Genomic DNA, 16402 nt, shown 5'->3' with positions numbered 1-16402 from the left:
AACAAGGACCTGACAGACAATAACAAAAAGGAATAGTTTACCACCAGGGACACAGAGGCTGTCTTTGTTTACTAGTGACATCTGAGACTTCAAAAACTTTTGCATTGATTAATGAGTGAATCTCACAAAGGACATATGCACGTCACATTTCACCAGCAAATCAAAAGGAAAATCAAATGGGTAAAAATGATATTTTGAACTAAATAAAACTTATTTTAGGATCATCAGAACAACATTTGCTCCAAGTTTAACCAATGGTCTATCTCTTTTATCTAGCCTACCTAAAGTTGATCTATCTATTGATCAATCTATCAATCAATGGTTTGTCTGTCTGTCAGTTTAGATATATTTTTTGCAATATGGTTACTACTTGGGGGGTACTTAATTGTCAGGAAAATGTTAGAATGCCAAAAAAAAAGGTTATTCAAAATGCCGTCCCCCAAAAATGTCAACATTATATTACAGTTTTTCTCACTCGCTTTGGCACATTTTTCAAAAACAGTCTTAACATTCTCTAAACTGTAAACTCAATTGTCACATGTTTGCTGGAAGATCACAACTCTATGGCATGTCTGCAAAATGTCATAACTCACCCAAAACATTTAATTCATGCATCAAAACCTAGTTATCCTGTCAGTAAATTGGCCAATGGCACCAAAATAAAAAGTGTTTTTGTCATCGTGTGAGCCGCACTGGTCAAAATTTTTAGATGTGTTTTCACTATGGAAATATTAGAATGTTTTTTCTACTGCTTTCTATACTGTACAAGAATGTCAGTTTTGTCTGTGTATCACACTGAGAATTTTAGTAGGTAGGTAAATATTTATGAATTGATGTAAAAATTTGTGTTTATACAGTACATTTATTTTTGCAGAAATGTGTTACATCTAAACTGAATATTCTCAAATTGCTTGTTTATTTTTACACACTCTATTATGTATTTCTCTAACACATACTTATCTTCCTATTGCTCTTTCATGAAAAGAATTTTCAGTTTACACATTTTAACAAAAATAAATGTACTGTAAAGACAGTATATACAGTACAGATGTACAGTGGCTGCTGCTGTTCAGAGTTGTGATGTTCCTCCATGTTCAAAAATGGTGGTGATTGTGCTGTCAGCAAACTCCATATATATATATATATATATACTATATGGGTTGTTTGATAAGATTGTGATTCCTATTCATTACAACGGCAGGCCATTGGCCAATTTAGCAAACATTACAAACATTCCATGTCATGAATATTTATGGAATATAACATGTCTGACAAATTTTGATCACTGAATGGATCATTTAGCATGTGATGGCTCACACGATGAAAGAATGTTTAGAAGTTGTGAAGAGTTTCACTGAGAATCAACTCATCAGTTTTGATCAACAAGCCACGTGCATTTACATTTAGTCATTGTGCAAATTGTAGACAATTGTACTTACTCTTCTGCACACATGTGCCAAAACACATGCAATTTGCTTAAACCAATAAGAAATTCAAATCTGATGTGAACAAGAAACTAATTATTCAGAGATCTGAACTTTTTTTTTTTTTTTTTGAGCCAAAGCGATTGAGAAAAACTGTACAGTCCCTTACGATTAAACAGCAGAATTGCTGGCTTTAAAATCTCTGATATATTACACCCTGAGAAAGGAGCTTGGCTGTTTTTCTAGAGATGACCTCTATTGATGTGTGTGTCACCACTGATTCCCAAGCCAATCATTAGCGATCACTTTCTGGAAACATTCCTTTGATGTGTTAATGGTCTATCAGCTGTAGTGATACGAGTGAATAACGTGCTGACAGTGGCAGGCAATCACCTCCTTTCACCACTCTTCACAATGCCAGGTCATGGGGGTCACTGAATTCCCAATTAATGACATGGGAACTCCCTTTTTTCACTCCTGACAACACTCTCCTTTATTCTGAAAATTGAGACCAGTTGACGATTGATTGTACTTCTGTGCTTTGGGTTTTTTCAGTGTTCCAGTGGAAAAATTGAAAGAATTCATTGCATATTGGAGGTTGAAATGAAAGCGCGGAGAATTTCTGACTCAATGCAACTGATTTGGAAAACTAGCCATAGTAACGGAAAACGTCCATAATAATTTTTTCCACAAGGTCTTTGTAGCTGCCGATAAAGAAGCTAGTCCTGTTAAGACACAAGACAGAACGTTCGAACTCTGTTTTCCTCAGTGCTGAAATAAAAGCGGTTTGGGCTGATACAGATTTCCCACAGCTGCTTTCTGTACGCAAAGGTCTGACAACAATAAAAGCCATTTATGGATTTTCGGAGCTTTGCGAAAATCCCTCTCAGGCAATGAAGTCCATGTGAGAATGAGGTTACACGACATTAAAAACACAAACATCTTTGCAGAGGGACCGATTGAAAACAGACCGTTGCACTCCAAAGTGTCACGGCGGTATTTCCTGCGCGTTCTCTCACGCGAGCCTAACGACAAGGACTTACAGATTTAGAGGGCCGGCTTCCAGAGCGGGGGGAGTAGGCGACCCGATACTGCAGCACTTCTCCGGACGCCGGCTCCCAGCGCACGTTCAGGGTGTTTGTGGTGGGGTTGTAAACCTGGATGTTCTTGGCAGGGGTCCGCACCACTGTTTCAGACATGAGCGGGAGCAGTATCATAAAACGAAAAGACAGTAAAAGGAGTGAGTGGTTAAAGAGGTAAAGACATTTACAACTATTTACAAGACCCTGAAAATAAGGATTTGCTACGTCCAGGTCTAGACACAATAGTAGCAGCGGAAGTTTCAATGTCAACCACTACAGAATCAAATTAAACATTTCAAAAGGGTCAAGAGAGACCCGTCTCATGTTTGGATAAATGGCATGTGAAGTTCAGCCAACTCAATGTGGTTGATACACACAGCATTCGGGTTAGTCTCCAGCAGTGTCGGGGCAAGTTACTCGAAAAAAGTTACTACTAATTACATTTTCAACAGTGTAATTGGATTACTGTACTAATTACTCTCTCTAAAAAGTATTGGATTACCCATTATGGTTTATTTCAATAGTCCACTTTAGACATTTTACTAACTATATGTAACCTTTCAACTACATGTCAACTAACTCTCATTAGAGTATTAGTAGACTAAAGTAGACTGTCAGTAGACTGATAGGTTATGGTTAGGTGTAAGGCCCCAGTAGAATAAGTTGACTTCTAGTTGCCAAGTTACTTATAGTCAGTAGTTGGGGGACCAACAAAACAAAGTGTTAGCAAATATTAAGCAAACTAATCCTCTAATGACAGTTAGTTGACATGTAGTTGCAAACTCAACTAGAATGGATTGAAATAAAGTGTTACCCTTATTACTAATTACTTTCTAAACCCCATATCAAGCTCAACCAGTTGAACAATACAAGGACAGACACAAAACTGCACTTTTGATTCTTTTAAATAAACATAAATTATACTTGAACTGACCAAAGTATTTAAAGAGAGAAGGTTACATGAAAAACATTCATGTTTACCTAATATCTATACAGTATTTAATGCAATTACATCAGAAGTAACTGTAATTAAGAGTAATCCCTTACTTTGCTTTTTCAAGGGAAAAGTAATTAAATTACAGTAATAAGATTACTTAGTATTTAATTAGACCCAATATATTGATACTGATATTTTGAGCTGGCTTTATCGAGCGTTCAATAGATAATTATGGAAGCTTGTGTCCGCCACTGAATAAACAATAAAATAAGTAATTGCGACTTTTTATCTTGCAATTCTGACTCTTTTTTTTTTTTTTTCAGAATAGCAACTTAATTTCTCATAACTGTGAGATATAAACTTGCAATATCGAGTTATAAAGTCCGAATTGCGGGATTTACACTCGCAATTCTGAGAAATAAAGTCAGAATTGTAAGATATAAACTTTTATGATCTGACTTTTTTTCTCAGAATTGCACTCTATAACTTGCGAGTTTATACCTCGTAATTCTGACTTTATAACTTACAATTGTGAGAAAAAAGTCAGAATTGTTAGATAAAAAGTCGCAATTACTTTTTTTTTGTATTACGTGGCAGGAACAAGCTTTCATAGATAATGCCTCATTTGCATATTTAAACATAACATCTTTAGTACATTTTCATAACATTCTTAATGTAATCAATCAACCAGGGAAATATGGTGATATCTACTGTAAGTTGAAACGTTTTACCCTATTCACCTGGGGTGTCTTGCCTAAACAGTAAATGTGCACAGCTTTGATTAGGAATCATGACAACATGGAAACACAAAGCCTATGGAACGGGCTTTAGATTTCCAACAGCAAAAACCCTGATACTAGTTTTTAAACAAAACCAACACTTGCATTAACGTGGCACAGCCACACAAAGAAAAGTGGAAAAGAAAGCAACGCAGATGATGGGAAGCAAACCACCACTGGTGGAAAAACAGTGACGCCAACAAAAACCTGTTGGCTTGACTCCAAAATGAGGAGCATTGAGCTGACAGCAGTAAATAAGGGTGCTTTCATGTCCTTGCACCTCCCTGGGTTTTACATTTGGTGAAATAGATTGCTTTGTTGCCCTCGCTCCAGCATCTCCAGTCATTACACCCCATAAAGAAGGCTCATTAAGCCCAGCCTGGAGTCACATTTAAAGGGTTGCCAGCACATCGGCATTCCTCCCTTGGTGATCAATCCAATAAAGCTGACACAATCTTTGGGCAAGTCTCAGAGATTCTATTTATAGGTGCAAAACTTTAATGGTAAAGCCAGAAAACTTTGCACTTTCTGGATTGAAATCTTTGGCAAATGGTTTTCTGTGATTGGGGAGTATATGATGGATCAGTATGGGAATTCTTTGCTTTCCAATCGTGCTAAAATAAGAAGATGCAGCATGAACTCACAGGTTTTTCCATTCTCCGACATGCGCTTGCCCTCTCCAGGAGCGTATACTGGCACTACTGTTACGGTGTACTTGGTATCAGACTGCAGGTTCTTCAGAACTGTACTGGTGGTGCTTCCAGGAACTTGAGCCTAAGAGAACAAACAGTAACAGGTTTTTATATTTTTGCCTGGTCTCTGCAAAAGTCGCTGGATGTTTGAATGGTTGGCAAAATGTTGCTACGAGCTTGCTAAAGTATATTTAGTACATTTCTATGCACTTGTCTAAGTGGTTGCCTGGCTGTTGCTTGGTGGCTGGTTATTGTCCAAGTCAAAAGAGCACAACCATAATTCTCTGTGATATTCTGGCCTTCAATGGCAGACTATGGGATTTTTTTGCATATTGCAATTGAAGTCCCACTGTGGTGAAAATAAAGCTTTAAATGTTGTTTATACGTATGTCTATGTGGTGTTTTTAATATGCTTTAAGACAAACAATGTGTAAATTCATAAGTCGACAGCATTGCTGAGTATTTTCTCCTTAAAATTGCAGTGAACCAAAGACAGTCTCAAAAACGCTGGTGTTTCTGACGTCACAAACTACCTTGTGATCAGATCAACGTGTGATCTCTGAGCTGAGTGAGTGAGTGGAGGCGGGGCTAATTTGCATATTCATAGAACCGGATATACTAAATGAGGCAAGGGTGTAGAGTTACATTCAAGCTATTTTGAGACGTGAAGAAAAATATTTTCAAGGAAAAAACGTTTCAATAATGTAATTTTGGTGATGATAAAAATAAGTTTTAAGGGATAAAATTATTGACTACAGGTGGACTTTAAATCTGAGTCCTGAAGCAAAAGCTGCTGAGACCTACGCCTAACCCCTGATAATGTTACATTTCTGGGTACAATCATTATGTTCTGTTCCTAATTAGATTCAATACAATTCGCCAAAAATCACACTATGAAAAAAAATCAGGAAAGTAAACCTTTAACATTAATACTACTCATACATTACAAAAATAAGAACTTTTTTTTCACAAAACGTGAACGTTATTACTGTACCATTATTGTATAATGTATTTACATTTATTATTTAAATTATTTAATTTATTGTACTTTCTTGAAGCATAAACAGTATAGCTAACAACGACAAGATCATGGGTTTGATTTCAGCAAAATTCACATGCATGAACTGCTAAAAATTTACAAATAAAGCATTTGCCAATTGCCTAAATGTAAATACCCTTCAAAGGTACATTTTTTATTTTATTTTATTTTTATTTTGGGTCTGTGCACCTGCCTTAAGCCATTAAAGTTATGGGTCAAATTGACCCGCTAACATTACAATCATATTACAATTTTCGTACGCACATTCCACAACACCAGGCATGTTCATGACCCTAAATGAGAAACAGTCACACAATTTCAAGAAAAACACCTTAGCTTCACCACTATTTCTGACAGTGTTGCGGGTCAAACTGACCTGGAACATGATATAATAGTTAAGAGGTGCCCTGGGACGTACCATGTCTTCTGCGCCCCCTGTGACGGGCTGGTAGTAAATCCTGTATTGCCGTACGATCCCCTCAGCCGGCTCCCAGCGTACATTCAGAGAGCTGACCGTGGGGTCCGTGACCTGAAGGTTTCTCACACTGCCCAGCGGTACTATGGGAACACACAGAAAACTCTTTTCAGCATGTCAACAATGACCTAATTTATGTCATTTACATACTATTTGAAAATGCATTAATGTAGATGGGTAACCAACAGGTCCTGTGAATGCGGTGAAGTCACGTGTTTGGTCACGTACATGTCTTTCCTTGGCCAGAAATGTCCTTGACATCTCCATTCGCGTAGACTGCGCCAACAGTGATGGAGTAGGGAGTATCTGGAGTCAGTTTCTGCAGGATAACTGTGTTTTTCTTTCCTCCAATTTGTGTCTGTGACAGAGAGAGGAATTGTGTAAATGCATAAACTGAAATCAACTAACAATGAGAAGTTCATTTGTTACGGTATTTATTAATCTTTGTTAATGTCAGTGATAAAAATACAGCTGTTCATGTCAGCTCAGGTCCATTAAATAATATTAACAGATACAACTTATGATTTTAATAATGTATACGTAGAAGTTAAAATTAAAAGATTAATAAATGCTTTAGAATTATATGTCATTGTTAGTTCATGTTAAATAATGTAAACAAATGAAACACTGTTGTTTATCAGGGCTTGAGATTAGCGTTTTTGCAGTCCAGCCACTGTCGCTAGTGGTTTTCCAAAGTTACTAGCCACTCAGCATTTTCACTGAACACAATTTTGACATCGATACCATTGGGAAAAACTGCTATATAGATATTTTATATATTATTTCATAATTTGGCAGCAGGTATACTAGGCTGATGTCACTTTAAGATGTGACGCATGGATCCAATTTCATTTTGTTACACGTTTTCTTTCTCAACTGATTACATTCAGTGTTTCCCCTAGGATTTTTTTCAGGGGGGGGGGGGGGGGGGGGGGGGGGGGGGGACTGCTAGTGTTGCGGAGCGGGCGTGTTACGGATACGTGGTGTAATTTTTTTTTGCAATCAAAAAGCATGTCTAATTAATTGAAATCATGTATTATGAATCATTAAACAATACATTTTTTTAAATATATGAAAAAAAAAACTAATTTCTCACACTAATTCTGTGTTGTGTTTTTTTCTGGTAATAAAATGTAAAATGAAGACATAAAACACAAATTGTATCATTTATCATCAATTTTAATCATATGAAATTAAATAAACTTTTTGTCAAATAACTTGCTGCACAATGAGCTTTACTGTTAAAATTAAAAAATCGATTATTCCTTAAAAATTTCAGTTTTGATGATAATTTATTTGGATTAGTGTTAGTGTATTATTACATTGGGACATATCTAAATTCTAATGTACAACAGTAATATATTTATGTCAAGTTAAACCGAACTTTTATTTTGACGGGTTGCCGTGAAGACCTTTTGAGTTTCTGTGTGTTTATGTCATGATGATAGTTTTTCTCAAATGAAGCGGTGAAATGATCACGAAGTGACTTTCAGAGTGGATCTAGAGCCTGAAGAGGAAGTTCATGCATTTGTGTCTTCATATAGGCCAAAAAACAGCGCAAGCGTCACACGTGCTTCAGTGTGTGTGTGTGTGTGTGGTAAATGAAACTGTGCGTCGGCGGCACCATTCATTCACACAGAACATGCAGGATTCGTATTTAAATAGTCTTTGTGTTTTAATATTCACACACACTAGTCTACATCGCGATTTGATTTCAAGTGTACTGAACTGCTTTCTATTTTTTCCTCAAATTTACAAATTCCGTGAAATTCCGCGTTATACACTAAATTCCTTTTTTATGACTGGATTTCGTCAGCATTTTAGGGGGGGCGGGGGGTCGTTTTGGGGGGGCGGGCCGCCCCCCCAAAACAATGGTAGGGGAAACACTGACATTCACTTAAAACATAACTGACTGTGTTTATGTGAACACTTGCCAAGACTGGCATTTTGAGGAATTAGATGTGCCGAGCACTGAGAGTGAAAATAAGGGGGAAGAAGATTCTCTTTGTAGTGGAGAAAATCAGATCAGCTGTTTGTCTGCTTTGTATCACCTAAGAAAGCTCTTCCAGCATCTAAGTAGACAATCAGCAAGTGGATAGTTGAGGCTATTTCTCTTGCTTATAATTCCTCTGGCCAACCATCACCCTCGGTGGTCAGGGCTCATTCCACTAAGAGTATGGCGGCCTCCAAAGCCTTACTCTCAGGGGGTTTCCCGGTGTGTGATGCGGCGGGCTGGTCTTTCCCGGTCACATTTGTGAGGTTTTATAGCCTGGACCTGGACGCTGCTCCAGGGTGTCAGGTGCTTATGACTTAGTGCCACAGTTTCCCATACAGGCTTTTGTAAGTCTGGCGTTTGGGTATTGTCATTCCCAAAGGGTCGTTGAAAGGGAACAACTCGTGACATCATCCGCCCATGAAATTCACTCTCGCCATTGGACTAGTTGACATACGTGCTTCAGACGCAATCACGCAGGGGCGTTCCCAAAGCGTTGTCGACGCATCGTCTCGTTCCCTTCTCAGGGAACTAGGGTTACAGACGTAACCTGAGACGTTTTCTTTGGTAATCAACAGCATGTCACTGATAGACATTTTGTTTTTAGCCCAGAATATTCCATTAAATAAGCTAATAACAACCGCATTAATGTCAGGAACAGCACATCACAAATATGATTGCAGATAGGATTGTTTTTCAGCAAAGCAAAACAGCGTACAGTTTTATGCTGTTATTTCCGTGACTGCTGCCAGTGTAAATCTGCCTTCTTGATGAAGAAAACAGAGGCTTAAAAAAAATCACTGCAATGATTTTAGGACAGAAAAACAACACATCTGCACCTACTCAGATACCATGAAAACTTGGAAAATAATAAGATGATAGCTGATCCTGAAGACAAAAACATCTTAAAACTGCCGGTCTCCAGACCTGGCCTGGTTTGCTGGTTTGACAGTGGTTTTGGGCAAAGTGCCAGGCTGGGAGGCCGGTAAGATTTTTTGGATGAAATTTCTTACGTTCACTCTAATGTTCACAGTAAAAAACAGTCATATTTTTGAAATATTATTACAATTTAAAACAGCTGAGGCGTTCCCAAATAGCGTCATATCGACGCAGGGCGAGTTCCCTTTCGAAAGGGAACAGCTGTTTTCTATGTGAATATATTGTAAAATGTAATTTATTCCTGTGATCAAAGCTGAATATTCAGCATCATTACTCCAGTCTTCGGTGTCACATGATACTTCAGAAATCAGTCTAATATGCTGATTTTCTGCTCAAGAAACATTTCTTATTATTGTCAATGTCAAAATCAGTAATGCTGCTTAATATTTTTGTGAAAATTAAATATTTTCTAAGGATTTCTTAGATGAACAGAAAGTTCGAAAGAGCAGCATTTACTTTGACATAGAAATCATTTGTACATTTATAAATGTCTTTACTATTGCTCTGTCAAATTTATTGCGTCATTTTTGAAAAAGTTTTTTTTTCTTTCTTTTTTTAACCGTACCGACCCCAAACCTTTGAACAGTAGTGTACATGCAGTTTTTATAACCTCATTAATTGACTAAATTAAAAAGTCTATATGGAATAACTAATCTATCTCCATTGGAAAACGTTTTACATCTTAATCTCACACTATGTAGTACATGCATGCTCAAAATGAGACTAGCAGATTCATTCTGTGATTTGTGTATTGGATGAGTAAATGAAAGGTTATGTGCACAATTTTTGGTTCAAAGCTGTTTTTTAGGGTCCAAAACATTTTGTGAAAATCTCTCAAATCCCATTCGTAAGAATTCAAAATCCCTAGGAAACATGTTTGCAATTTCGTTTGGTGGAAATGATACACATCACCTGTAATTCAGTCAGCCAGATAATATCAACTCAAAAATGTTGAAATGTTCCTTACAGATAGTGATTTTCTTCCTGCAACCGGCACGTAGGTGATCTTGTAGTTTTGGACTCGTCCAGGAGCGTGATCCCACTTGGCGGTGAGGGAGGTGGTGGTTGCGTTGAACACCTGGAGGTTTTGAGGAGGTCCACTAGGAGCTATAAGAAGAAATACTGATATTTCAGTTTTGCATTCTAAAACATAATTAATGTCAAATGTCATATCTTGAAAATAACCAGACTCACCGGGTGTAACGAGTTTGGACACTGAGTACGGAAAGAAAGAGTCAGAGTTTGTCAAATTCACATGTGGTGAGTGAAGTACAGTATATGAAAAAAATCATGTTTATTATATGGATTTTGTGGTTTCTTACATGTGCGTTGCCTGCCAAAAAGATCTTCGCTCTCAGACTCATCGGGGTAAATGGCAGTAACAGAAACGTCATAGAGAGTGTCCGGCTCCAGGTTCTCCAGAACGGAAGTGGTGTCCTCATTGCTCAGGATATCCTGAGGAAGAGTGTGGTATTAGACGCATTCAGTACTGTACACCTGCTAAACATTAAATTACCATTTACCAGTACTGAGATACAAACAATACTTATGCTAGTTACTGTTGCTAGATACTAACAATCACTATTGCATGAAGCGGTGTAAAAAGTACTGAGAAATTGTACATGTAAAGATAGATATTATGTCAAGAATTTTACTCACTTAAAAGTACCCAGGGGTTTTATAGTTAACTAAAACTAAATCTAAAAACAAAATATATCAGTTGCTTGTAATAAAATAAACTACAAAAAATATTTTTATTATAAAAATATTTTTTTTTTGACTCCCAGACGAAGGCTTGTATGCCAAAACGCGTCGGAGTGTTTTAATAGTGTTGATTATGACCAAGCCATAGAAATAAAGGCTTTTTAACTTTTCTAAAGAGAGTGAGTTGGATGTTCCTGATGATTTCTATATTTTTTTTTTCAGTTTAAGTTGATAATAAAATAAAGTAACTAAAACTAAAATACTAATATAGACATATTATTCTATAAAGTAAAGACATAAATACTATATAGACATGTTTTCAAGTATAAAAAAACAGAAAATTACTCAAAAATTTTCACAACTTTGTAGAGAAACCTGTCAAAAATCACTTTTTCCCCCTTAATGTTCTATGTAAAACTCTACAACACGACAGATGTTAAACTAAAGCCAATATCCTAAAATCTTTTACCTGAATATTTTCAGCTTAGAGTAGCAGTAGATGATTTTACAGTGGCATGAAATTTGAATATAGTGATTTTTAGACGAATAATCAAGACCAATCATGAACCGTGTTTCATCTACAGCAATGGTTATTATATTATAAAAAAAAACACACACATTACAGTAGTTCATGACTGAGTCTATGTCTGAAAAGACTATTTCACCCCAAAATAAACATCCTGTCTTCATTTATTTGACAATAAAGAAAAATACTATTTTAATTTTTTTTAAACTGAGAAAAGATTTAAATCATATGACATATCTACATAGTAGTTTTAAGCCTACATGTAATTGTAATGGAGTAAAAAGTGTAAAAGTAAAAGTACAAATAACGGGTAACACTTTACAATAAGGTTCATTAGTTAACATTACTTAATCTAACATGAACTAACAATGAGTAATACATTTGTTACAGTATTTATTCATCTTTGTTAATATTAGCTAATAAAAAACATTGCTTGTTCATGTTAGTTCACAGTGCATTAACTAATGCTAAAAAAGTAATGTTAACGACATTTGATTTTAATAATGCATTAGTAAATGTTTAAATTAACATGAAATAAGACTAACAAATGCTGTAAAAGTATTGATTATTCTTAGTTTTTGTTAACTGAAGTAGTTTACAAATGAAATACTTCACACTTATGATTGCATGTAATATTTATGTATTTATGGCAAGGAGATTACTTTGATGAATCAGAACTCAAGTTGAGTCTCTGATATCTTACATATTGAAAGTTGCCCTCTCCGCTCTTGGTCCAGCCGATGCGGTAGAGCGCCACATCAGGAGCGCCGTGCTCCCAGTGAGCCCTGAAACTGGTCTGGGTCACTTGAGAGAACCTCAAGTTCTTCGGAGCAGGAACAACATCTAAAACCAACAGGAAGAGAAGTTGAGTTTTGGGTTACAATCAAAAATATGGAACATTTAAAAAACAAGTATTATGCCAGATAACAGAGATTATTCACTGATCACGCTGTTACCTGTAATGGCTGTGTTAAGCATTGGGTTTCCGGTCCCAGAATCATAAATCGGAGTCACAGCCACATCATATTCTGTTTGGGAAATGAGATTATCCAGTCCTCTAGACGTAACATCCCCGTCAACTTCAAGCTAAATTGAAACATGAGAAGTGCAGTTATGGCCACACAATCCCCCAGGAGGTTTCTAATGTCATGACGTAAAGCATAGTCAGTAACACAAACCATTAGATTAAGATAAGGTCTGTGGTGAACACAAGCTCAAGATATTTCACGATATAAAATACATAGGTAAAAACCTCTTGTGATTTTTTCTTGAAAAAGTCGGTTGCTAACAAGTGTCTAGTGTGACTACACACACAGGTACCCAGTACTGGCCGGAAGGAGATGTAATTACAACATCTTTATTTATTGACAAGCAACATACTGTATAAAGAGAAAATATTTCGGTAACACTTTACTTGAAGGGGTGTGCATAAGACTAACATGACACCTTCATAATCATGACATGACACATGTTATGAATATGAAGGAAGTTTTATGCATGTTTGTGACAACTATCATTAAGTGTCATTCGCTCAATTATGACATTTATAATGCAAATATGACATTGTTTGAGATGTCTTTGTTATGACACCTTGACATAAACCAATACATCATAACCTGTCAGTGTCTTTGTCATGACAACTTGACATTACTAAGACAACACAACCTGTCATAAACATGACATAACTGTCAGGTGGTTGGTTTTGACATTGGCTGTCATGAAGCCATTATAACTGTTTAATTGACAAATTCAATTTGTACCACTGTAGTTGAGGTCACGAAAAATATTCATGACACAGTTATAATGGCCTTATGACAGCCAATGTCAAAACCAACCACATGACAGTTTAACTTAATTTAATGTCAAGTTGTCATGACAAAGACCCTGACAGGTTATGATGTTATGGTTTATGTCAAGGTGTCATAACAAAGACATCTTAAACAATGTCATATTTGCATTCAAAATGTCATTATTGAGCGAAAGACACTTAATGACAGTTGTCATAAACATGCATAAACCCTACTTCATATTCATGACATATGTCATGTCATGGTTATGAAGGTGTCATGTCAGTCTTATGTACACCCCTTCAAGTAAAGTGTTACCAATATTTCTATATAGAGAAGATAATTCCAGCATCCCTGCGTCCATACATAGGACCAGGGCTTGACATTAACACCCGCCAACCAGCCTAATGAGTGTGTATTTCAGCAGTGGTGTGTAAGCCACTTTGGCGGGTTGAGGGTTGAATTTTATATATAATATATACATTTTTCAGTTGTAGTCTTTTAAAAGGGCATCTGAAATTATAAACTAAGTGCAATGTAGTGTTGTCAAAAATATACATTTTTCGATACATATCGATCCTGAAATATCTGAAACGCTTCCAATACTCATTTTCCAAAGAATAGATACACGATACCAGCTGCTCTTTCTCTCTCTCTCATCTCTCCACAGAGAGTGACACACAAACCCGTCTCTCCTCACTCACTCCTTTCATTTGCTCCGGATGAATATTGTTGGTGTTACAGGGCTTGAATTTTGCCGTGGGATTGCGCATATTGTGCATTATTTTACTCATTCCCGCAGATTTTGTGCTCATACCCATATTGCACGTATAAAGCCGCCTCTCAGTAAAAATTGAGTTCTTTTTCACTGCTTATTGCACTTAAACAGTCAAATACACACAAAATAATGTCAAAATGCCGGTCTTGGCAAGTATTCATGTAAACAGTCATATGTTTTAAAAGAACACAAACAGTTGAGAAAAAAAAAACACATGTGTAACAGTATGTTTGATCTGTGGATCACGTCTTAAAGTTACAGCAGCCTAATATACCTGCTGACAAATTATGAGATAATATTAAAAATATTATATAGCAGTTTAACTCACAGGAATCGACGTCAAAATTGGGGCCAGTGAAAATGCGGAGTGGCTAGTAACTTTGGAAAACCACTAGCGACAGTGGCTGGGGAGCAAAAAAGTTGATTTTAAGCCCTGCATAGGACAAGCGGATTGGATGGATAGAGAGTTTATGTTTTACCATGAGAGCTCTTAAAAATCAACAAATGGCTTTATATTTTTCAATGTCTGCTGCCTTTGATGTGACATCAGTTTTTGTCAGAAAGCTAATGGACAGCTCTCAGGTGTTATAGATCTCCTCAGCCAGCCAGATCTCCTGGTCAGTCAATGCGCATCTGATGCATTTCTTGCCAGAGAAGGGTTGACGTCGAGAGGAACAATGGAGTCTCAATAGTAATGAAAGCTCTTAAAGTTCCTGCAGAGAGCCTCGTGGGCGGCGCACCGACTTATAGCGTAGTTGCGCTTCGGACGTCCCGAGTTCAAGTCCCGGCTCGTGGACCTTTCCCGATCCCGTCCCCCTCTTTCTCTTCAACTTCCTTTCCTGTCAACCAACTGCCCTATCATAATAAAAGGCAAAAACGGCAAAAATAAATCTAAAAAAAAAAAAGTTCCTGCAGAAGTAGACCTGATCTTTGATCCAATAGCATATCATTCTCATCATCTGTCAGGTAACAGGAGCTGCCGCCATCTGTCGGGCTTCTCAGGCTTTCATCCACCTGTGCGCATGTTTGTTTCATCTTTTAATCCCAGAACGAAGAATTATGAGCAGCACTGAGTCATGATTAATGCCTCAGGATGTGGAGCAGCGCTGACGCCAAAACTGCCACTGAGAGTTAAAAAAATGATCATAGAGGGAAAAAATCCCACCCATAAAATACACATCCCGAAGCACTGGACTGCTGCATGCCACTCCAAACCCCATCTTTTCTTTTTTTTGTTGGCTGTCTGTTCTAGGAATCTTTGGTAGATGATCGGCGAAACTGAAGCCCTGGAGAGCAGCTGTACTCTTTCGGCAGCTGCCGTCTTCACTGAGTTGTGTAACGTAGTTGCTGATATGTTAAAAGGTCCCAAATCCATCAACATGAGTTTCTTGGTCGTCTGCCTGGATGCATTGTGTAAACAGACAGGAATCTTTCCACAGGAAGGCTTCCACAGTGACCAAGGAAGGCTTCGCACATTTGAAAACAAGATTGTTGTTTAACAGCTGATAAACTGTCCACACAATTAATCCCAAGTGTGGCGCTACTCAAAGCGTGGACAGCAGGCCCTCCAACCCGCATGCGGCTCGTCAGAGAACTACTTTATTAGGCATCATATGAAAGAAAATGCCATCAAAACCATTTTTAAGACAGTCAGCTCCATTCATACAGGACTTGACATTTCACTTTTTTGCTCACCAGCCACTGTCGCTAGTGGTTTTCCAAAGTTACTAGCCACTCAGCATTTTTAACAGTCAGAACTTTGACATCAATACCATTGGGAAAAACTGCCATAAAGATATTTTTAATATGATCTCATAATATGTCAGCAGGTTTATTAGGCTGCTGTCACTTTAAGACCTGACGCACAAATCCATTATACTGTTACACGTGCGTTTTCTTTCTCAACTGTTTATGATCACTTAAAACATATCTGATAGTTTTTACATGAATATTTGCCAAGGCTGGTATTTTGACATTATTTTGTGAGTATTTGACTGTTTAAGTGCAATAAGCAGCAAAAAATAACTCAATGTAGTGCTGAGAGGCGGCTTTATGTGCCGCACTGAGTGTGAGAACAAAATCTGCAGGACTGAGTAAAATTATGAGCAATACAGTACGTGCAAAAAAAAGTCAAGCCCTGCAACACCAACAATATTCATCCGGTGCAAATGAAACCAGTTAATGAGGGAAGTGTTTCAGATATTTCAGGATCGATATGCATCGAAAAAATTAAAAAGAAATGACAAC

The 16402-nt window shown here is 37.2% G+C and overlaps 1 protein-coding gene across 5 annotated transcripts in view; it reads right to left on the bottom strand.

Annotated features, from left to right (window-relative positions):
* The window catches only part of col12a1a (collagen, type XII, alpha 1a), a 101713-nt gene that overhangs the window by 41975 nt on the left and 43336 nt on the right, over positions 1-16402 (bottom strand). For all 5 annotated transcript variants that reach the window (XM_056255874.1, XM_056255877.1, XM_056255876.1 and 2 more), the window contains 10 exons: positions 12547-12676; positions 12294-12433; positions 10683-10815; positions 10555-10575; positions 10328-10467; positions 6657-6786; positions 6372-6511; positions 4867-4996; positions 2468-2610; positions 1-9 (listed from right to left, as the gene is read on the bottom strand). The exon at positions 1-9 is cut by the window's left edge and continues 121 nt beyond it. In XM_056255874.1, coding sequence (XP_056111849.1) covers positions 1-9; positions 2468-2610; positions 4867-4996; positions 6372-6511; positions 6657-6786; positions 10328-10467; positions 10555-10575; positions 10683-10815; positions 12294-12433; positions 12547-12676 — 1116 coding nt within the window. The remainder of the gene's footprint in view (positions 10-2467; positions 2611-4866; positions 4997-6371; positions 6512-6656; positions 6787-10327; positions 10468-10554; positions 10576-10682; positions 10816-12293; positions 12434-12546; positions 12677-16402) is intronic.

Source organism: Rhinichthys klamathensis, unplaced genomic scaffold, assembly GCF_029890125.1.
Source record: "Rhinichthys klamathensis goyatoka isolate OS25496 unplaced genomic scaffold, OSU_Roscu_1.1 h1tg000123l_1, whole genome shotgun sequence".
NCBI classification, from domain to species: domain Eukaryota; kingdom Metazoa; phylum Chordata; class Actinopteri; order Cypriniformes; family Leuciscidae; genus Rhinichthys; species Rhinichthys klamathensis.
This window is presented reverse-complemented; position numbering and strand designations above follow the sequence as displayed.